The 24,066-nt window shown below is 41.6% G+C and overlaps 2 protein-coding genes and 1 long non-coding RNA gene across 11 annotated transcripts in view; 2 read left to right on the top strand and 1 right to left on the bottom strand.

Annotated features, from left to right (window-relative positions):
- LOC138981393 (uncharacterized) overlaps positions 1–24,066 on the top strand; it is a 92,342-nt gene that overhangs the window by 23,990 nt on the left and 44,286 nt on the right. The gene's annotated exons all lie outside the window — the stretch shown is intronic.
- The window catches only part of LOC138981392 (complexin-like), a 234,657-nt gene that overhangs the window by 173,873 nt on the left and 36,718 nt on the right, over positions 1–24,066 (top strand). The gene's annotated exons all lie outside the window — the stretch shown is intronic.
- On the bottom strand, positions 1,688–23,170 carry LOC138981386 (uncharacterized). Of its 7 annotated transcripts, XM_070354292.1 has the most exons (10): positions 22,069–23,169; positions 19,334–19,409; positions 15,218–17,210; positions 13,487–13,570; positions 11,483–11,551; positions 10,454–10,522; positions 9,423–9,491; positions 8,391–8,459; positions 7,379–7,447; positions 1,688–6,364 (listed from the first exon to the last, which is right to left on the bottom strand). In XM_070354292.1, the coding sequence occupies exons 1-10, from the start codon at positions 22,119–22,121 to the stop codon at positions 6,162–6,164; spliced, it is 2,754 nt and encodes a 917-aa protein (XP_070210393.1). In that variant the 5' UTR covers positions 22,122–23,169; the 3' UTR covers positions 1,688–6,161. The 7 variants fall into 7 exon arrangements, with proteins under 7 accessions (XP_070210393.1, XP_070210394.1, XP_070210395.1 ...); XM_070354293.1 differs by lacking the exon at positions 8,391–8,459 and having other exon boundaries at positions 22,069–23,170; XM_070354294.1 differs by lacking the exon at positions 10,454–10,522 and having other exon boundaries at positions 22,069–23,170.

The following is a 24,066-nucleotide window of genomic DNA, read 5'->3' as shown; positions in this document are numbered from 1 at the left end:
CGGTCCACCCGGTTGTCGGGGGAAATGAAATGCCACAACTATTGCTTCACGCTGCGTTGACATTTGGACACGATCGCTCCGAGCACTAAGCGCCCTTTCTTTTGCCTGGCATTTCTGTTTCTGCTCCGTCGTGATAAGCGGTTAGTAGTAGCGGCTGCTGTTTTCCTTCTGTTTAGAAAGTGTATACTTATAAAGAGTGATCTTCCGGAGAGGCGGGCATTGGGATCATTCACACGATCATATTTGAACACATTCACACACAGACACAACCACATCTAAATATACCGGCACGGTTGGCCTCGTGGTAAGGCGTCCGCCCCGTGATCAGGTTCGAACCCCGGCCGGGTCATACCTAAGACTTTAAAATTGGCAATCTAGTGGCTGCTCCGCCTGGCGTCTGGCATTATGGGGTTAGTGCTAGGACTGGTTGGTCCGGTCAGTGTCAGAATAATGTGACTGGGTGAGACATAAAGCCTGTGCTGCGACTTCTGTCTTGTGTGTGGCGCACGTTATATGTCAAAGCAGCACCGCCCTGATATGGCCCTTCGTGGTCGGCTGGGCGTTAAGCAAATAAACAAACAAACATCTAAATAAAGACACAGACAGACACACAGACAGATACATGCAGATCACATAGCCATAGAGACACATACACAGTCACATACACACACACACACATACACACACACACACACACATCCTTGTGTTTTGGTTGATCTGGAGACGCAAACTTTTCACCTCCATTCTGGTGACTCTTTTATTTGTAATGCTAGATGAAAAAGAAAACCATCATTGCACTTCTCTATCATTAATTAACCTAATTATGTGTTGGAAATTTCGGTAACTTAAAAAAACCAAAATAAAACTGTAGGTACACTATGCTGACCACATGTGTAAAACGTTCTGGTGACCACACAGATTCTGCTGACCACATGTGTAAAACGATCTGGTGACCACATGCACGTTTTTTACATTCAAACACAAGACATACATATTTCTGAAGACTTTCATTTCCCGCCAGAATTGCAAAACCTTTCTGATGACCACATGTGTAACTTTCTGCTGACCACCCCCACACGTGTCTTACATTCAAACACAAGACATACATAGGTAACGTTTTGCTGACCACTCAAACATTCTGCATTCAACAATGTGCACGGAGTTTTGAAACCTACACCGGTTCACATTAAAATGCCTTAATTCCCGTTTCTTTTACCTTAACAAACCTGACTTGAATCTCCCTGAATATCTTATCCTAATAATTCGTTGCCTTTCGTGTGCATAGCAAATCTGAGATGGTGCATGCATTGTGATGCTTGTGTATGCCATGTTTTCTGATATACAGTGTTCTTACACCAAAAACCATGTTAAGACTTGTTCTTTTTCTTTCGTTTTGTTTGAAGAGGCACACTCGATAACTACTAAGTTTGCGTTTTGGGGTTATTTATTTTGTGTCTGTTTCTCTTGATATGCACATGCACCCGGGAGATTGCTTTTATCTGCCAGCACTTTAATCGAGATACTTTCAATGTGCTTCTGTTCAAGAGAGAGAGAGAGAGAGAGAGAGAGAGAGAGAGAGAGAGAGAGAGAGAGAGAGAGAGAGAGAGAGAGAGAGAGAGAGAGAGAGAGAATTTGAGAGAGAGAATTTGTAATGACATGCATTCAACAGAAAGCAAGGTAAATTCAATTCACGCTAACTTAAACTTTATTAAAAAACAGAAACAAAGTTCTTGCACGAATATTACAAACAACAGAAATAACTACACATAACATTAGAAAGGGACTTTTTTTCTTTCTTTTCTTTCTTTATTTGGTGTTTAACGTCGTTTTCAATCGTTCAAGGTTATATCGCGACGGGGAAAGGGGGGAGATGGGATATAGCCACTTGTTAATTGTTTCTTGTTCACAAAAGCACTAATCAAAAAATTGCTCCAGGGGCTTGCAACGTAGTACAATATATGACCTTACTGGGAGAATGCAAGTTTCCAGTACAAAGGACTTAACATTTCTTACATACTGCTTGACTAAAATCTTTACAAACATTGACTTTCTTTCTTTATTTGGTGTTTAACGTCGTTTTCAACCACGAAGGTTATATCGCGACGAGGGAAAGGGGGGAGATGGGATAGGGGAAAGGGGGGAGATGGGATAGAGCCACTTGTTAAGTGTTTCTTGTTCACAAAAGCACTAATCAAAAAATTGCTCCAGGGGCTTGCAACGTAGTACAATATATGACCTTACTGGGAGAATGCAAGTTTCCAGTACAAAGGACTAAACATTTCTTACATACTGCTTGACTAAAATCTTTACAAACATTGACTATATTCTATACAAGAACCACTCAACAAGGGTAAAAGGAGAAACAGAATCCGTTAGTCGCCTCTTACGACATGCGGGGGGCAGAGAAATAAGGATGTGGAAAAGAAGACTTTTGGTAAGTGAAATAAAGGTGATGGATCCAGTCAGGTAGAAATAAGACAACAAGAAAAGAATTGGAAAACTGCAGGGAATAGTAGGGAGAGTTTTCTTGGAAGGAAATATAGGTGAAAGGACTGGTAAGGCAGAAATAAGACAAAAGAAGAGAAGTAAAGGGGTGGGGTAGCTCTGAGGAAACACTCCCGCCGCGTGAAGGCGACCCCATGGGAGCCAAACATTGACTATATTCTATACAAGAAACACTTAACAAGGGTAAAAGGAGAAACAGAATCCGTTAGTCGCCTCTTACGACATGCTGGGGAGCATCGGGTAAATTCTTCCCCCTAACCCGCGGGGGGTTAGAAAGGGACAGACACTAAATTGATGAAATGAAAGATACATTATTTTTCAATGCGACTATCAAATGCCTTAAAAAACGGCACCACAGAGAATGGCCAGCAACTATAATAACCAAAGTAAAAGTAGAAAGGAACAAAGCATCTGCAGATAGATTGGTGAAACAAAAGACATATACAATCTTAAACCAATGGTTCCATAGATTATCATGGCAGGTCATACAGTCCATTTACACACACAAATCTTACAACTGCTACAGTAACACAACATTCTTGCACGACTGCTAACATTAAAAATAAAATTAGAAAGGGACAGTCACTTTCTCTATCTGCAGTTAAAATTGGTGAAACAAAAGATACATTATTTCTTAAGGCGACTATTATATGCCTTAACGGCATCGCAGACAATGGCCAGCAACAATTAAAACCAAAATAAAAGTAGAAAGGGACATACATCTGCAGTTAAGTTGGTTAACCAAAAGATTAATTATTTCTCAAGATGACTGTCACATGCCCTCACATAATCACAAATATGTTCAGATTTTCATGTGGGTGGAGGAGCATCCATCCTCTTTAAATGCTACACAAAATGCAACACCTTGTGTCTGACTTGTGCGCTTTGTCTGGTGTGTATGGGTTGTGGGAGAGTGACCTTTTCATGCATAAGCTCTGACAAACAAAGGATTGACCAGTCTCTAGTTGGTGGTCTGTCGGCAACACCTGTTTCGTTCCACCGGTTTCTGACAGCCCACTCGCTCGTAATTGGTCAATCCTTTGTTTGTCAGAGCTTTTGCAAGAAAGGGTAACCCGTCCACAACACCAACAAACCCAAAGGAGTTATTTCCAAACATCTATTATTAATATCAATAAGCAAAGGCTAATCAGACCTTCATATAAGGATGAACAATCGCAAACCAATGGTTCCATAGATTAATTAAGATATCTTGGCAGGTCATACAGTCCATTTACACTCACAAATCTAAAAATCTGCTGCAGTAACACAAGTATGGAAATATAGGTACCAGACGTATGTATACCAACATATAACATGCCCACACAAATCCCATCCTTTCAGACAAAAATCAAGTATTACAAAAATGAAAAGACCACAAACACAACAAAGAAAATCAAAGCCACTTCAACCTCGTCACATTTCAAAACATTGAATTTAACAAGTTTTGAACAGCCATAAGCAAAATTTGACCATAAAAGTGTTCTGGTCATATGTCTTTGACAACAGCAGTGAATAACTGTAGAATCTCCCCAAATTCAAGTTCACAGGCACATATTTCATGACAGCAGTAACTTTTAAAAAACCCATCACACAACAAGAAAAGATTCAATAATCAAGCATAAATCCACAGGCATGAGTGATTATGAAAGTAAATTAGTGTGTATGTGTGTAACTGTAAGCAGACAACACAGCAGAATGTAGCCATAACATTCTGACAGTCTAAGAACATCAAGTTGGAGATAAAAAAGATTCAATCAAATGGTTAATCGTATTCTGATATGGTTAACCTTAAAGACAATGTCTGCAGAGGTCACAAACTGGCACTATCATGACAATCACACTGAATGAATTTAACACACACGTTGTTGCCGAGATTGAAAGTTGACTAAAAATTAAACAATCTTAGACAACAACAAAAAAAGGCAATCTCAGAGTAGTTCAACTTTGTTTGCGGGTAGGGTGGTGCAAGGGAGTGGATTGGCACTTTGTGATTGAAATGTTCGGACACATGGGCAACAAGAGAGAGAGAGAGAGAGAGAGAGAGAGAGAGAGAGAGAGAGAGAGAGAGAGAGAGAGAGAGAGAGAGAGAGAGAGTTTTGTGTCAATGTGAGCCTGATGTCATTTGTAATGACATGCATTCAAATGATAGCAAGGTAAATTCCCGCTAACTTGAACTTAATTCAAAAAGAACATTCTTGCATGACTGCTAACAACAAAAATAAAATTACAAAGTGACAGACACTTTCTCTATCCGCAGTTAAAATTGGTGAAAGAAAAAATACATTAAGGATCTTTCTTTCTTTATTTGGTGTTTAACGTCGTTTTCAACCACGAAGGTTATATCGCGACGAGGGAAAGGGTGGAGATGGGATAGGGGAAAGGGGGGAGATGGGATAGAGCCACTTGTTAAGTGTTTCTTGTTCACAAAAGCACCAATCAAAAAATTGCTCCAGGGGCCTGCAACGTAGTACAATATATGACCCTACTGGGAGAATGCAAGTTTCCAGTACAAAGGACCAAACATTTCTTACATACTGCCTGACCAAAATCTTTACAAACATTGACTATATTCTATACAAGAACCACTCAACAAGGGTAAAAGGAGAAACAGAATCCGTTAGTCGCCTCTTACGACAAGCGGGGGGCAGAGAAATAAGGATGTGGAAAAGAAGACTTTTGGTAAGTGAAATAAAGGTGATGGATCCAGTCAGGTAGAAATAAGACAACAAGAAAAGAATTGGAAAACTGCAGGGAATAGTAGGGAGAGTTTTCTTGGAAGGAAATATAGGTGAAAGGACTGGTAAGGCAGAAATAAGACAAAAGAAGAGAAGTAAAGGGGTGGGGTAGCTCTGTGGAAACACTCCCGTCGCGTGAAGGCGACCCCATGGGAGCTACATTAAGGATGAACAATCTCAAACCAATGGTTCCATAGATTAAGATATCTTGGCAGGTCATACAGTCCATTTACACTCACAAGTCTAAAAACATAACATGCCCTGAAAAATCCCATCCTTTCAGACAAAAATGAAGTATTACAAAAATGAAAAGACCACAAACACAACAAAGAAAATCCAAGCCACTTCAACCTCGTCACATTTCAAAACATTGAATTTAACAAGTTTTGAACAGCCATGAGCAAATCCTGACAACAGCAGTGAATAACTGTAGAATCCTCCCCAAAATCAAGTTCGTGACAGTAGTTCGTTGTTAAAAAAACATCACACAACAGGAACAGATTCAATAATCAAGCATAAATCCTCAGGCATGAGTGATTATGAAAGTAAAGAAGTGTGTGTGTGTGTGTGTGTGGGTGTGGGGGGGGGGGTAACTGTAAGCAAACAACACAGCAGCAAGTAACCTTAACATTCTGACAGTCTATGAAAGCCAATATTGAGGCTGTATGCTAGAGTACACTTGTGACATAAGTTAAGCAAGCCGAAAGTGTTACAACACAGTCAAAAGAAATAAAGTTGGAGATAAACCAAAAAAGTCAATCAAATGGTCCATCGTATTCTGATATGGTTAACCTTAATGACAATGTCTGCAGTGGTCACAAATTAAAACTTCCATGACAAGACTTGGCTACAAGTGCTTATCAAACAGGAAACTCAACTGGGATAAGTTAACTGAGAACCAGGAAAACATCAAAAAAAGCATCATTTGATTTTGTTACGAATGAAGTCCTTTATGTTTTTCCATGTGCGTTTTGCCAGTTTCGGCTCTTTACCTTGAACATCTTCTATGCAGCTCTTTCCCGGCAGTTTGCTGTTTAACAGAAATGTGGAAAAATGATGGTCCACTGCTTTTTTCTCTTCAGACAACCACTGTCGATGCTTCGTCTTTTTTCTGGCCACAGTCACTGAAAAACAAGGAGCAAATGAGTGATTATGAAAGTAAATTAGTGTGTGTGTGTGTAACTGTAAGCAGACAACACAGCAGAATGTAGCCATAACATTCTGACAGTCTAAGAACATCAAGTTGGAGATAAAAAAAATATGTATAACTATAAAGTTTTGCAATTTTGTAAGCTTAAATTTTACCCCAATGTCACCTTGAAATTGTACATGGTTCAACCAGACAAGTGTAATTTCCGACAGACACCAAACCATAAGTATTTGAAGTTTCAAGCACCTAGGTAAAAACTGTTGAAGAAATTATCAATTTTACATTTTGAAGTAAATCCCCCTGTGAATTTGAAGTTTGATATAAAAAGGTCAGCCATTACGATCATGTTTTGTGGTTATCATCAGTCTCTAGCAGAGTGTAATGTTTTAGAACTGTAGCTTCATTAAAGGCACACTCCTTCCCGTGTGAATAGATGGGGACACAGTCTCACTTATGTTCACGCTTTTACATGGGAAAAGACCATCCCTCAACTTAGTCACATTCCAAACATCAACACCCCGACTGCTTGCTGTATGGAACTGGATTTTTTGATGAATTCATTTGTTGCTGTCACTTTGCACCCTTCATTTCTCAAAACTTCCTTCAGTGCATAGAGAGCACCTGGGCTGTTCATGTTTGGCATGCAACCATGTTGGGGTAGGGTCTTACCCCTTGAAAAAGCAGGAACACATCCGAGGTCCAACACACGTTTCTTACATTCAAACACAGGACATACATATTTCTGAAGACTTTCTGTTTCACAACACATTCGCAAAACCTCTCTGATGACCACATGTGTAACTTTCTGCTGACCACCCACACTCTGCACACCCCATTTATTAACATTTCTGGTGACAACACACAAGTGTTTACATTCAAACACAAGACATTTATACATACGTAACGTTTCGATGACCTCTCAAACATTCTGCATTCAACCACAAGACAGCAATGTACACTGAGTTTTAAAACCTACACAGGTCCTTACCTTTATGAGAAACATGTTGATTATCAGAATCCCCATCACGTGCACACCTTGCAGCACAAGCGCCAGATCCTGAACAAAGAATACAAAGAAATAAAATTAGTTTTGTCACTGTGTCTGTTGCCTCCCACCCCTACCATATACAATGCAGTCAGGTGGCAGTCTGTTTTTGGTCACTGTGTTTGTTGTGCCCTCACCCCCGTCTGTCCAATGCAATCGGGTGGCAGTATGCTATTGGTCACTGTGCCAGTTAGTATTTGAAGTTTAAAGCCTCTAGGTTAAAAAAAAAAGTTAAAGAAATTAACAATTTTACATTTTGAAGTCAACCCTTTTGTGACCTTGATATGTAAAGAAGGTCAGTCATTACCATCATACTTTCTGGATATTATCAGTCCCCAGCAGAGTGCAATGTTTAAGAACTGCAGCTTCATTAAATGCACCCTCCTTCCCGTGTGAATAGATGGGGACAAAGTCTCACTTATGTTCATGCTTTTACATTGGAAAAGACCATCCCTCAACTTAGTCACATTCCAAACATCAACACCCCGACTGCTTGCTGTATGGAACTGGATTTTTTGATGAATTCATTTGTTGCTGTCACTTTGCACCCTTCATTTCTCAAAACTTCCTTCAGTGCATAGAGAGCACCTGGGCTGTTCATGTTTGGCATGCAACCATGTTGGGGGAGGGTCTTACCCCTTGAAAAAGCAGGAACACATCCGAGGTCCAACACACGTTTCTTACATTCAAACACAGGACACACATATTTCTGAAGACTTTCTGTTTCACAACACATTTGCAAAACCTCTCTGATGACCACATGTGTAACTTTCTGCTGACCACCCACGCTCTGTTCACCCCATGTATTAACATTTCTGGTGACAACACACAAGTGTTTACATTCAAACACAAGACATTTATACATACGTAACGTTTCGATGACCTCTCAAACATTCTGCATACAACCACAAGACAGCAATGTACACTGAGTTTTAAAACCTACACAGGTCCTTACCTTTATGAGAAGCATGTTGATTATCAGAATCCCCATCACGTGCACACCTTGCAGCACAAGCGCCAGATCCTGAACAAAGAATACAAAGAAATAAAATTAGTTTTGTCACTGTGTCTGTTGCCCCCCCCCCCTCCTCCCATGTACAATGCAGTCAGGTGGCAGCTAGTCTTCAGTTGGTAACTGTCTGTTGTGCCCCCCACTCCCCCTCCCCCCCCCCCCCCCCCCCCCTGGTCCCTGTGTTTGTTGTGCCCTCACCCCTGTCTGTCCAATGCAATCGGGTAGCAGTCTGCTATTGGTCACTCTGCCAGTTAGTATTTGAAGTTTAAAGCCTCTAGATTAAAAAAAAAAAGGTACAAAATTATCAATTTTACATTTTGAAGTAAATCCCGCTGTGAATTTGAAGTTTGATATAAAAAGGTCAGCCATTACGATCATATTTTGTGGTTATCATCAGTCCCCAGCGGAGGGCAATGTTAAAGAACTGCAGCTTCGTTAAATGCACCCTCCTTCCCGTGTGAATAGATGGGGACAAAGTCTCACTTATGTTCATGCTTTTACATTGGAAAAGACCATCCCTCAACTTAGTCACATTCCAAACATCAACACCCCGACTGCTTGCTGTATGGAACTGGATTTTTTGATGAATTCATTTGTTGCTGTCACTTTGCGGCTGTTTATGTTTGGCATGCAACCATGTTGGGGGATGGTCTTATCCCTTGAAAAAGCAGGAACACATCCGAGGTCCAACACACGTTTCTTACATTGAAACACAGGACATACATATTTCTGAAGACTTTCTGTTTCACAACACATTTGCAAAACCTCTCTGATGACCACATGTGTAACTTTCTGCTGACCACCCACGCTCTGTTCACCCCATGTATTAACATTTCTGGTGACAACACACAAGTGTTTACAATCAAACACAAGACATTTATACATAAGTAACGTTTCGATGACCTCTCAAACATTCTGCATACAACCACAAGACAGCAATGTACACTGAGTTTTAAAACCTACACAGGTCCTTACCTTTATGAGAAGCATGTTGAGTATCAGAATCCCCATCACGTGCACACCTTGCAGCACAAGCGCCAGATCCTGAACAAAGAATACAAAGAAATAAAATTAGTTTTGTCACTGTGTCTGTTGCCCCCCCCCCTCCTCCCATGTACAATGCAGTCAGGTGGCAGCTAGTCTTCAGTTGGTAACTGTCTGTTGTGCCCCCCACTCCCCCTCCCTCCCCCCCTGGTCCCTGTGTTTGTTGTGCCCTCACCCCCGTCTGTCCAATGCAATCGGGTAGCAGTCTGCTATTGGTCACTCTGCCAGTTAGTATTTGAAGTTTAAAGCCTCTAGGTAAAAAAAAAAAAAAAGGTACAAAATTATCAATTTTACATTTTGAAGTAAATCCCGCTGTGAATTTGAAGTTTGATATAAAAAGGTCAGCCATTACGATCATATTTTGTGGTTATCATCAGTCCCCAGCGGAGGGCAATGTTTAAGAACTGCAGCTTCGTTAAATGCACCCTCCTTCCCGTGTGAATAGATGGGGACAAAGTCTCACTTATGTTCATGCTTTTACATTGGAAAAGACCATCCCTCAACTTAGTCACATTCCAAACATCAACACCCCGACTGCTTGCTGTATGGAACTGGATTTTTTGATGAATTCATTTGTTGCTGTCACTTTGCGGCTGTTTATGTTTGGCATGCAACCATGTTGGGGGATGGTCTTATCCCTTGAAAAAGCAGGAACACATCCGAGGTCCAACACACGTTTCTTACATTCAAACACAGGACACACATATTTCTGAAGACTTTCTGTTTCACAACACATTTGCAAAACCTCTCTGATGACCACATGTGTAACTTTCTGCTGACCACCCACGCTCTGTTCACCCCATGTATTAACATTTCTGGTGACAACACACAAGTGTTTACATTCAAACACAAGACATTTATACATATTACATAAGTAACGTTTCGATGACCACTCAAACATTCTGCATACAACCACAAGACAGCAATGTACACTGAGTTTTAAAACCTACACAGGTCCTTACCTTTATGAGAAGCATGTTGATTATCAGAATCCCCATCACGTGCACACCTTGCAGCACAAGCACCAGATCCTGAACAAAGAATACAAAGAAATAAAATTAGTTTTGTCACTGTGTCTGTTTCCCCCCCCCCTCCTCCCATGTACAATGCAGTCAGGTGGCAGCTAGTCTTCAGTTGGTAACTGTCTGTTGTGCCCCCCACTCCCCCTCCCCCCCCCCCCCCCCTGGTCCCTGTGTTTGTTGTGCCCTCACCCCTGTCTGTCCAATGCAATCGGGTAGCAGTCTGCTATTGGTCACTCTGCCAGTTAGTATTTGAAGTTTAAAGCCTCTAGGTAAAAAAAAAAAAAAAAGGTACAAAATTATCAATTTTACATTTTGAAGTAAATCCCGCTGTGAATTTGAAGTTTGATATAAAAAGGTCAGCCATTACGATCATATTTTGTGGTTATCATCAGTCCCCAGCGGAGGGCAATGTTTAAGAACTGCAGCTTCGTTAAATGCACCCTCCTTCCCGTGTGAATAGATGGGGACAAAGTCTCACTTATGTTCATGCTTTTACATTGGAAAAGACCATCCCTCAACTTAGTCACATTCCAAACATCAACACCCCGACTGCTTGCTGTATGGAACTGGATTTTTTGATGAATTCATTTGTTGCTGTCACTTTGCGGCTGTTTATGTTTGGCATGCAACCATGTTGGGGGATGGTCTTATCCCTTGAAAAGCAGGAACACATCCGAGGTCCAACACACGTTTCTTACATTGAAACACAGGACATACATATTTCTGAAGACTTTCTGTTTCACAACACATTTGCAAAACCTCTCTGATGACCACATGTGTAACTTTCTGCTGACCACCCACGCTCTGTTCACCCCATGTATTAACATTTCTGGTGACAACACACAAGTGTTTACAATCAAACACAAGACATTTATACATAAGTAACGTTTCGATGACCTCTCAAACATTCTGCATACAACCACAAGACAGCAATGTACACTGAGTTTTAAAACCTACACAGGTCCTTACCTTTATGAGAAGCATGTTGAGTATCAGAATCCCCATCACGTGCACACCTTGCAGCACAAGCGCCAGATCCTGAACAAAGAATACAAAGAAATAAAATTAGTTTTGTCACTGTGTCTGTTGCCCCGCCCCCCCCCCCTCCTCCCATGTACAATGCAGTCACGTGGCAGCTAGTCTTCAGTTGGTAACTGTCTGTTGTGCCCCCCACTCCCCCTTCAGTCCCCCCCCCCTGGTCCCTGTGTTTGTTGTGCCCTCACCCCTGTCTGTCCAATGCAATCGGGTAGCAGTCTGCTATTGGTCACTCTGCCAGTTAGTATTTGAAGTTTAAAGCCTCTAGGTAAAAAAAAAAAAAAAAGGTACAAAATTATCAATTTTACATTTTGAAGTAAATCCCCCTGTGAATTTGAAGTTTGATATAAAAAGGTCAGCCATTACGATAATATTTTGTGGTTATCATCAGTCCCCAGCGGAGGGCAATGTTTAAGAACTGCAGCTTCATTAAATGCACCCTCCTTCCAGTGTGAATAGATGGGGACAAAGTCTCACTTATGTTCATGCTTTTACATTGGAAAAGACCATCCCTCAACTTAGTCACATTCCAAACATCAACACCCCGACTGCTTGCTGTATGGAACTGGATTTTTTGATGAATTCATTTGTTGCTGTCACTTTGCGGCTGTTTATGTTTGGCATGCAACCATGTTGGGGGATGGTCTTATCCCTTGAAAAAGCAGGAACACATCCGAGGTCCAACACACGTTTCTTACATTGAAACACAGGACATACATATTTCTGAAGACTTTCTGTTTTACAACACACATTCGCAAAACCTCTCTGATGACCACATGTGTAACTTTCTGCTGACCACCCACGCTCTGTTCACCCCATTTATTAACATTTCTGGTGACAACACACAAGTGTTTACATTCAAACACAAGACATTTATACATACGTAAGGTCTCGATGACCTCTCAAACATTCTGCATTCAACCACAAGACAGCAATGTACACTGAGTTTTAAACCTACACAGGTCTTTACCTTTATGAGAAGCATGTTAATTATCAGAATTCCCATCACGTGCACAAGCGCAAGGTTTTAAAACTCAGTGTACATTGCTGTCTTGTGGTTGAATGCAGAATGTTTGAGAAGTCATCAAGACCTTACGTATGTATAAATATCTTGTGTTTGAATGTAAACACTTGTGTGTTGTCACCAGAAATGTTAATACATGGGGTGAACAGAGCGTGGGTGGTCAGCAGAAAGTTACACATGTGGTCATCAGAGAGGTTTTGCGAATGTGTGTTGTAAAACAGAAAGTCTTCAGAAATATGTATGTCCTGTGTTTGAATGTAAGAAACGTGTGTTGGACCTCGGATGTGTTCCTGCTTTTTCAAGGGGTAAGACCCTCCCCCAACATGGTTGCATGCCAAACATGAACAGCCCAGGTGCTCTCTATGCACTGAAGGAAGTTTTGATAAATGAAGGTTGCAAAGTGACAGCAATAAATGAATTCATCAAAAAATCAAGTTCCATACAGCAAGCAGTCGGGGTGTTGATGTTTGGAATATGACTAAGTTGAGGGATATTCTTTTCCCATGTAAAAGCATGAACATAAGTGAGACTTTGTCCCCATCTATTCACGCATAAAAATATGCCTGCAGTACAGAAAGAGCAGCCAGGCTTCTTCATTGTGGGTATGTGACCATGTTGGGGGATGGTCTCATCTTGGACACATGTGAGTATGTGACCCAATCTGTTCACACGAGAGGGTCAGTGTTCCTTTAAGAGTTGTGCATTTTGAACAGTTCCAAACAATGTTGTTGTTAAAAGCTTGTATAAAGTTCTTGAAAGGTTTCTTTTTATCAAATTACATTTATAGCTTACATATACATTTATTCTCTCTCACGTGAGTTAAGACAACACATTCTTATCGACTGTCATAAAGCAAGCAAATGGTCATCATAACCTGTGCATTACATGTACTTTACAGTGAGAAAGGAACATACCAGACTCTTGTTGCTTGAATGATGTTGCCTGAATGGTTGGGGCGCCATCTTCATCATCATCGTCGTCGTCTTCATCATCCAGAACTGTCACATACACATACAATCTGACAGTGATATAATATAAAAGACAATGAAATCACAATCATTATGTGAACTGAAAAGATAATGGTTTCGACAACTTCTTTGTTTTACCAATTGTAAGGTCAATGTCAACTGTATCGTGCATGTTTACAACATTGCTGTTTTCAATTGCTTCATGATTTTTTTCCGGATTGTTTATTTTGATTTTGGCACCATTGTGTTCAGGAAACTCTGTTCTTCCTCTTGTCTTGATGCCACTGTATAATTTGACACAGTATGAGTGATACATTTAGAATCAAAAGCTCAATCCTGTAACTAGTTTAAAGGCACAGTAACTGAGTAAGCCTCTCGTAAACCATCAAAGATACCGTCAGGCTTTTACACACAGTACAAACACCCTTCCATTTGAACGCTCACCGAACAGGAACATCCTAGGTGCGAGCAATTTTCAAATTATTCTTTGACAATCGGACGCCTCGTTTTGGCACTTGACCTAACTTTTAAAATCAAAATGATAAATTGACAGCTTGTTACACAAACATTCTCAAATCATAAAAGAATTCTTTTTTCATCAAGACAAGATCAGTACAATTCGAAGTTTTAAAAGTTTGAAAAAAGAAAAGCCCGGAAGCAGGGTCACGCAAAGGTCGTGGCTCTCGTAGCAGACGACGGTTTATGCCTATCGCCAGTTCCTCTGATCAGTCAAAAGCCATCGCTAGAGTTCTTGTGAATCACAGCCATTTGTTTCGTACAGATTCAGAGGTACATAATAACGTGCAATTGCAGATAAGCTCAACCGCAACACGGTGGCCTAGTGGTAAGGCGTCCGCTCAGTGAGCAGGAGGTCGTGGGTTCGAATCCCGGCTGGGTCATACCTAAGACTTTAAAATAGGCAATCTAGTTGCTGCTCCGCCTGGCGTCTGGTATTATGGGGTTAGTGCTAGGACTGGTTGGTCCGGTGTCAGAATAATGTGACTGGGTGAGACATGAAGCCTGTGCTGCGACTTCTTGTGTGGCGCACATTAAATGTCAAAGCAGCACCGCCCTGATATAACCCTTCGTGGTGGACTGAGCGTTAAGCAAACAAACAAACGAACGATGGCTCAGGGGTAAGATAAACCATGCGAAAATAAATTCTTTGAAAATTGCTAGCTCTTTACGTAGGGCACCTAAGATGTTCCCGTTCGGTGAGCGTTCAAATGGAAGGGTGTTTGTACTGTGTAAAAGCCTGACAGTATCTGTGATGGTTTACGGGAGGCTTACTGTGCCTTTAAGTCCCAGTCTGAGCTTCGTCGCACTTGTTAAAATAGTGTTACCTTACGTTTCATCAAAACAAAAATAGTTATCAAATAACAGGCATGTACTGCACCTTTCTGATTATTCCCTGAAATATGGGATTGTCACTGCACATACACCATTGCAAATGTTTTTGCATGTTAATTATGATAAATTACTGAATACCGTTGAACCCCCTTTTTACGACCTCCAAATATCGGAGAAAAGCAGATCTTAACAAAGAGGGAGTCTTAAAATGGAGGTGAATTTACAGAGGTTATGAAGCGAAAATCTTAAAAGGGAGCGAGTCTGATATTGGGGGATCTTAAAAGGGGCGTTCCATTGTGTATGTATGTAGTTGAATTTGACTCTTACCGTCATCAGCGGAAACTGTGATGTCATCCAGCGTCTTCCCATGAATGCTTGTGAGATCACCCTTTTCCAGTGCCAGCAGCAACTTGGAGACCTTTGCAACCTGGTACGTCTGTTGTGGGAGGCGATAGAATTCCCTGTGTATTCGTACGTCGTGACCCATGAAGTCAGCCAAAACATCTAATTCATGATCTTTCAGATTGACCACTTGGGAAATAGTTGCTATTTGCTTCCTCAGCTTGGTTGTGGTGATGAACTCTGGGTGCGTCACACCACAATCAGCCACTTCTTCTCTCAGGCAGTCAGATCCCCTCAGGTGCCCAAGTGAATTGAAGCTCATTCGTGGGAAGAGATATGGATTCTCAGGGTTGATGCCCACTTTTTCCCTTGAGGATGCCAGTAGTTCAAGAGAACGCTTCATTGCAGACGTCAAAAGGACGGGAACAGTCCTCCCCCTTTTCCCAGGAATCTCTATCCTTGTAAGCTTCTTGCAAAGTGCTTGTTCGAGGGGGGAAAAAGCATGTTTTACAAGCTCCTCATCATGCGACGTCTTTGTGTTCTGAGTATAGTCTGTCAGTTTCATTTTGGACACTTCTCCCTGGCGCCGTCTGTTGAACATCATGATCTGAGTCAAGGTGACAGTGTTCAGATCCCTCCAATTTTCTGTCAGTGTGTGGGAAGATTCTGGATCTGATTCCAAGATATCAGCACATCGTTTTGCTTTGTCCTCAAGGTTGCCTGACAAAAGCACAATATCAGACGTGACAGGCATCAGGCTAGGCGAGTTCCTCTTCCTTTTCCTCAGAGTTCTCAGTGCATGGTGGGATATCCTTTGATTCCAGGTCAACTCAATAAGCTTCACAAGCTGAACAGCTTTCTGTTCTTCCACAGTGTTAAGTCTTTGCATTGCGTCAGACTGGCGGATTAAGGCACATTTCTTGATATACATGCCAACGTTCTTGGCTAGGGAAGGCGTTTTAAATTCCTGCTTTATCTCGTCGTAACCAGCAAGTCGTTTTGTGGCATCCACCAGTGCTTCATACCTGTCAGGTGAGATGCAGTCAGTTAAGGACAAGGGACTTCCAACAACTGTCCGCATTTCCAGCAGTAACTTTGCAACAGTTCTGACCTTCGATCGGATGTGGTTGTGCATATCCGGATCATGACCATTTTTGTGAAACTCAGCTTTTGCAAATGTTTCAATCAAAGGGTCTGTTCTGGCCAGCAAGGAAATGGAACCTGCCCTGAAAGAGCTCTGAAACTCTGAAAATCGATCATTTGGAGCATGAGTGAGAAGACTCTCACCTTTTTTCACTCGAGATGTTCCCTTGACTTTCTGACCATCAGGTGCCAAAGGGCAAGCGTGTCTGTACATCAATGATCTCCTGAAGTAGCCATAGCAATCCGGACAAGGGACATAGCTATGAGGTGTATTCCTTTCTGAATCAGTGGGTCTGTGTATTACAATTATGATTCCCTTGCCGCTTGCTAACACGTCATCATTGTGGCGGTGGTTTCCATAATTTCTGATCTTTGTCAACAATGCTGACTTCTTTTTCTCATCTTTGCAACTAGAGTACTCCATCACAATCTCTTCGTTTCCATGCATTGTCAGCAGGTGTCTGGGAAGGCGCTTTTGAGGCCGGCTACAGAATGCGCAAAAGTAGGCTTTCTTCTCTCCTGCACACTGAACTATAACGGATGGATCCTGTGTGTTGTCTAATGTACCGGTCAAGGGGGCAGATTTCTGAACCAACGCAGGAAATGTTACCGAGTCTTGAGACTCCTCACTTTCTGAAATACAACTCACACGATCTTGCTGAACAGCTTTGAAGACTAAGTCAGAATCATTATCTGAGTCAATGTCACTGTCAGTTGGGGGGATAAAGCTGGGGTCACTATCATCTAGGATTTCTTCCTCAATTTCACTGGAGAACAGGGATTCACTGTCATCGTCGCTATGGAAGCCACTTGTAGACCAATCGTCACACCCAACCTGAAATAAAAGCAAGTCCTCTGTTGTCTTATTGATTTCAAAGGCACACTTTATCTTTGCTATCTGGCTGTCTCTGATTTGTAATGTGTCATTGTCCTCATGCCCCACAGTCTGTCGTTTTGTCTGACTGTGAGTTGGGACTAACACTAGTTACAGGATTTAGCTTTTGATTCCAAATGTTTCATACTGTGTACTATAACTTGGTTCAAATGTTCATAAAATATGTTTTCTTGTGTGCTGCTTTATAGCATTATGTGTCATTTTGAAAGTCATCAGCCGGCATATTAGCTAGTGGAGTAGCTTATTTATCATTATCATGTCCATACCAGTTGTTTGTTCGACTTAAATCAGATTGTGTTCGGGTAAAGTCTTTTTTGTTATCAGTGGTTGTCTGATTATTTGAATTATACAATGGCATCAAAACAAGAGGAAGAACAGAGTTTCCTGAACACAATGGTGCCAAAATTGAAATAAACAATCCAGAAACAACACATGAAACAATTGAAAACAGCAACTGCAGGGATATTGCCACAAATTCATACCAATAGGACAAATGTCCTGAGCTATTCGGTATCAATAGGACATTTGACTGCTTTCAGACATTTTAATATGACATTATAATGTTGTGCAAAACACAAAATCAAGTGCACACACACACATATCAGAATATGCACCAACATTGTGTGCGTATGTTTTATTACTTTTGTTTCAAACAGGACACACACAAAAAAGAAACAAACAAACTAAAAAGCAATCAAAAACGTCAGCACTCTTACTTTGATTGACACACAAACTGCATGATTTCCTGACAGCTTTTTGCTTGACAGATTCGACTAAACAGTTTGCCAGTAGGGCGGGGATGTAGCTCAGTCGGTAGCGCGCTGGATTTGTATCCAGTTAACCGCTGTCAGCGTGAGTTCGTCCCCACGTTCGGCGAGAGATTTATTTCTCAGAGTCAACTTTGTGTGCAGACTCTCCTCGGTGTCCGAACACCCCCGTGTGTACACGCAAGCACAAGACCAAGTGCGCACGAAAAAAGATCCTGTAATCCATGTCAGGGTTTGGTGGGTTATAGAAACACGAAAATACCCAGCATGCTTCCTCCGAAAACGGCGTATGGTTGCCTAAATGGCGGGGTTAAAAAACAGTCATACATGTAAAATTCCACTCGTGCAAAAAACACGAGTGTACGTGGGAGTTTCAGCCCACGAACGCAGAAGAAGTTTGCCAGTTTCTCAGTGTGAGCCATAAATAGTAACCTTATTAAAAGACCGGGAATTTCCTGCTGTACCGACACCATCTACAAGTGACGAAACTTTACTTTCCGTGATTGTGGAGGTTTCAGCGGCGACACTCAAAGCAAATTAAAGCAGACGCGAGACTTGGTCAGTTGGAGTGGGCTCCCGTACTCCTTACTTTAGTGTGCTGTAGACGGGTGTACACAAACGGCTCATACCGCAAACGGTTCGGAAAACGCAAGATCTGCACTGCAAAACTTCAGTGCACCTGTACGCTAGCGCGTTCGGTCGCCTTTTGAAGATTTCTATCATGAAAGGAAAATAATTATTCCCCCGAAATCGGCGTATGCTGCCTGAATGGCGGGGTAAAAAACGGTCATACACGTAAAAATCCACTCGTGCTAAAAACATGAGTGAACGTGGGAGTCTAAGCCCATGAACAAAGAAGAAGAAGAAAAGGAAAATTATCAAATAACGCCCTGTCCGAAGAAATGGAGTTCTTGTCGGAAAATGACCGCGCTCAGTTGAAAATGATAGGACATTTGACCACCATGTGGCTATGTGAATCGGACATTTGAGCCTTTTAATCGTTCTATGTCCGATGCCCAACGCCTAACGACATCCCTGCAACTGTTGTAAACATGCATGATAAAGTTATCATTAACCTTACAAATGGCAAAAGAAGTTCTGTTCTCAGTTGTCGGAAACCCCCGTTTCAGTTCACATAATGGTTGCAATTTTATTGTCTTTTAGATTAGGAAAGCTTCATGGAGAAAGCTTTCTCCCACTACCAGTGTCGCCCACACACCCTGAGCCGAATGCATGTTTGGGCGACACTGGTATAGTGGGAGAAAGCTTTCTTCCTGTATGCAAAATGTAACATACCATTCCAGGTACTCTTTCCTCATTTGGGTCATCAGACTCGACCTGAGCAGCTGCCTTGTCCACGTTGATCACACCCCTGAGAATAGAAATAGAAACAATGCTATTACATGTCACTGTAGCGGAAAATATATCCTCAGCATCTAGAAAATAAATACTCGGCCCGTAATTGTTGTCTAATATTTTGAAAATCACAAAAGCAAACAAAATGACAAACAGTATGATATTCAGAGCAATCATGGGCTACAAACAATGTTCAACTGCTTAAAATAAATAGTTACATAGTTGTACCTCAATACCCGCCCGCGACTGGTAATCAGGCATGAGCAATATCTTTCTTTCTTTATTTGGTGTTTAACGTCGTTTTCAACCACGAAGGTTATATCGCGATGGATGAGCAATATCGGTCGCCCACTTGCCACCAGAAATGAGTGTGGGCGAGTAGAAAGTCCAGGGTCCCCACTGGTTTTTAGAAACAAAATTCCATGACTTTTCCATGACTTTCCATGAGCCTCAATAACATTTTCCATGACTAGATCCACAGGTCGCCATTTCCGAACACGCAAACTTTTTACGTCTTGTCACTGCCAGTTTTGACACTGGCTTGCTTTGCACTGAATTTGAGTCAGTTTCTACGCAGTGTCTCTTCGACAAGCAAGTCAGGCATTTGCTATGCAGTCAGATTATCGGTAATGTTTGCTGGTCCTGTCATTTCACTAAACTGGACCAGCCACTGTTTGTATCCATCTGCACTTTCGTAAATTCCGTTTCGTAACCGTCACTGTGACTTGACGAACTGTCATTTTTTTCACCGCAATACACAGTTCATTGCGAAGAACTTCCTCGGTAATTCGTTCCAATTCCGCATACTTTTTGTTGTCAAGAAACAACTCGAAAGAAAGTTTCAAACTCATCATCCTCCATCTTGCTTGTCGAAGCGCTAAAGTACTTTATTGATGCAAAAACAAAAGCAGAAAACTTCGACGAAACCGACTCAAATGCAGTGCAGACGACACGACGAGATAACGGAAGGAAATGAGCCTCGCTTTGGCTCAAGTGCCGTTAAAAATACCGTTATTCTCGTATGCAAATACGAACGAGAAGTTGGTCATACGAACAAGCCTTGTGCTGGAGACGCAAATCGCTGCTGGCTGGCAAGGGGGAGGGGGGTGGGCAACGAAAATCGCCGCTGGCGTGCTAAAGGTTAATTTTTCTTTCTTTCTTATTTTTTTAAATTCCATGACTTTCCATGACTTGAATTGAAATTCCATGACTTTCCAGGCCTGGAAAATTAAAAATCAAATTCCATGACTTTCCAGGTTTTCCATGACCTGTACGAACCCTGAAAGTCTTATAATGATCGCCCACTTCGGGAGTGAAAATGTTGGGTCCAGGCATGAGCAAGATCGGTCGCCCAATCGCCACAGGTGACCAGAAATGAGTGTGGGTGAATAGAAAGTCTTATAATGATCGCCCACTTGGCGAGTGAAAACTTTGGGTCTGTGGTATCATTTTCCGAGTGACGATTGTCTGTTGTGAAGCACATTGTCGTCACTCTATGACTGCTAAAATATTGGATGTGATCCGTTCGGAGCTCCAGTTTGAGCTGATCGGGAAATTCTCTTGTGTGACCATGAACCAATCAGAATAACCAGAACCGGATTTCGGGGTTATCAGGACTTTCTGTGGAAACGATTTTAACCAATCAGAATTGTCAACGCAGCTGTAAACATGTGGAAATACTTGGATGAGTGCCAGCCCCCAAAGAAAAAAGCCAAACCAGAAGGAACGGAGTCCGACAGACTGAAAAAGTATGACTCCGGACAGAGGAAGCGTACCTTCGAGGCAGACTGGACACAATCTAACTCTGGTTAGCAGAGAGACTGGCTAAGCTATGGTCGGGAGAAAAAACACGTCATGTGTACTGCTTGCGAAATGCATGGCGCTTCTAAGAGAGTAAAAAGCCATTCGTTGTTGGTATGGACAAATTTAAGCCAGAAAACATACGTGCACACAAAACATCAAAGTCTCACCAACAAAACACAAAAAAATGGGTAACCTCAAACAAAAAGGTCGAAGACACCGAGGGGGGGACACGTTATGCACTAGCTAACGCAAGACCAGCATGCTCATGTCACTCAACAGCTGATGCAATAAGTACAGGCGCTTGCAAAGACTTGTTCGCCTTTCACCACGTTTGAATGAATGGAATCGTTTTGTTCTTTGCCTTTGGTAATTTATTTTTGTGGGCGAGTGAATTTCAAAATTAACTAGCCCACAAGGCGAGTGAAAATGTTGGAACTTGCTCATGCCTGCTGGTATCTCTAGTGTGGAGACCCACTTATTTTGTTTTTTAAACTGAATTGGCAGAACATAATTATACCATATGAGGCAATCGTTTGTGTGATCATATAGCGCTAGCATTTTAGGCCCGTCTGGCTGGTGTCTCAAAAAGATATGGTACACCCCTGTAGTTATCATTAGTATTTGAAATCTGACCAAGGGATTTTTTTAAATGTTCTGTTTTGGTCTTGAATAAATTGACACTGCATAATCACTTTAACTTTAAGTGTATTCAATATTTAAAGTGAACTATACAGATTTGACAGTGTTCATGACTTCTGCTTTGCAAGCCTTCGCGTTTTATTCAGAGAACAAGATTTAAATTCAAACAATTAACAAAAATAGAAGTAACCTACAGTTAGCAAAAACAAACATGAACTTGTGAAGATGCTTACTCATTTCTCAGATGGTCAAACAGGGCCCTTGCTGTGAGTCCTGTCTTCGCCATGTTGACAGTTCTGCATCAGAAATTGTGAAAGAAACAATTGAAAGTCAGCAGAGACTTTCTTCCGAGATTTGTTAAAATCTCTTAGCAGAGGAAGAGAGAGAAATAAGTATCCCTTCACAGACAGCCTATTGGGAGCATCAGACCCTCCTCAAGGGTTATATAATGAAAATAACAACTACAGCAACAATAATAGAAACGCTTTAAGAAGTGTACCTTAACACGAATGACCTCAGCATGAATCCAGAATACTTTTGCTCTGAAACTTTGCTGACTTTGCAAATTGCATTATGATAAGTTGTTCAGTTCATTCTAATTCTTTTCCTCATCAAGATATTGCATTTAGCGAACGCCTCTCCTGGTCACTTGTTTGATTTCGTTTCACATGTTGTTTTACTATGTGTATATACTCTGAGTGTGGACATCATTCCAACAGTTAGCTTTGAAAGCCATCTTAGAAACAAGACTAGAAAAACAGTGGCGCGCACCACGTGGACTAGTAGAGAAAACCCCGGAGCACCGACAATACTAAACAACACCGGGTTAGAAAAGCATAAACATGGTCAAAATATAAGTCAGGGTATGATACTGCTCTCCTGTATTCAGAAATAACCAAATAATTCTACAGAAATACCTTCAGAACTGTGCATGAGAGTGGACGATTGAAAACTGACTGACGCAGTCTGCCATCTTTTCCGAGAGAGGACGTGACGTCACACTATTGAAACGAAGCAAACTCCAATGAAAAGCTGACACACACCGACACACACAGTTTTTCAACGCGAAATGCGCCACCGTGGACCCAAACATCTATACACATGTGTATCGAGTTTAGGTGACTCCAAAAGTTTTTAACACCATCGGCACAAATTCCCTCCCCTGAATCCGAAAAAGTCGGCGATACGATCTGGTGACGTCGGCAGTTTGAGCGACGTCGGCTGTATACGGGTGTGTTTTGTCACTTTTGTCGGCAGAAGTGTCAAAACACAAGCACACACACACACACACACACACACACACACACACACACACACACACACACACACAGACTGCATTGCGCTTGTGGTCACTTCCGTACAGCATATATCTTTTTTAATCTCCCTTGACACTGGGATTCGACAGCTGAAGACAAGTTTTAAATGTAACCTGCACTGTTTTGATATTCCATCGAGTACAGCATTTACAGTCGCCGTGACTCGATCGTACACTATTTTCTTTATGAATGATATGCAAACTTGGCCGACATCGTTGTAGTCTTGGCGGTATGCAGGTCTTGCATTTACAATGACTGTCACAAAGGGTGTCAAATATCGTCAATAATCATAAAGCTCAAACTGATTTGAAGTTAAACTGAACCCAAACTGAAAACAATCCGAATGTGTATCTTAGGATGGTGTTTAATCTCAGGCATCTTGCGTCGACTATGAAGAAAAAACGTGCTTGAAAGAAAGAATCCAAGGAAAGAAAAAACAGTCTTGTTTGTGGTCTGAAACTAAGACTCTAACAATAGCTCAAATGAAAACAGATGGAACATTCGCCATGAAATGTGTATTGAACAGCCTTTGAAGCCGACGGATAAAACGAAATATAGGGCCATGAAATGAAGAGCACTTCCTCGTTCTGAAAACGGTAATTATCGCGTACGCTGTCAAGTGAAATCGACCAAGTGACGTCAGAGGGAGGTTGTTTCACAGACAGAAAAATGAGAGTCGTTTGTTCATGTCTATGCTTTTATTCTCTTGGGGGGGGGGGGGGGTGGTTCTGCACAACTGTCTGGTATTGTCTATATTCAGACCGCTTAATTCCCGTTTGTCAGATCAATCCGATATTCACAGACAGTTTAGTACTTGGCAAAATTTCAAGCGCTTTCATTGCCCACACTCGGGAACAACGACTAAAAGCAGAACGGATTTAACTGACGATTTTTTGAGTGCTTTTTACATTGCCG

Source organism: Littorina saxatilis, linkage group LG12 (assembly GCF_037325665.1).
Source record: "Littorina saxatilis isolate snail1 linkage group LG12, US_GU_Lsax_2.0, whole genome shotgun sequence".
Classification (NCBI taxonomy): domain Eukaryota; kingdom Metazoa; phylum Mollusca; class Gastropoda; order Littorinimorpha; family Littorinidae; genus Littorina; species Littorina saxatilis.
The sequence above is the reverse complement of the archived record's forward strand: the minus strand, read 5'-3'. Positions and strand labels throughout refer to the sequence as shown.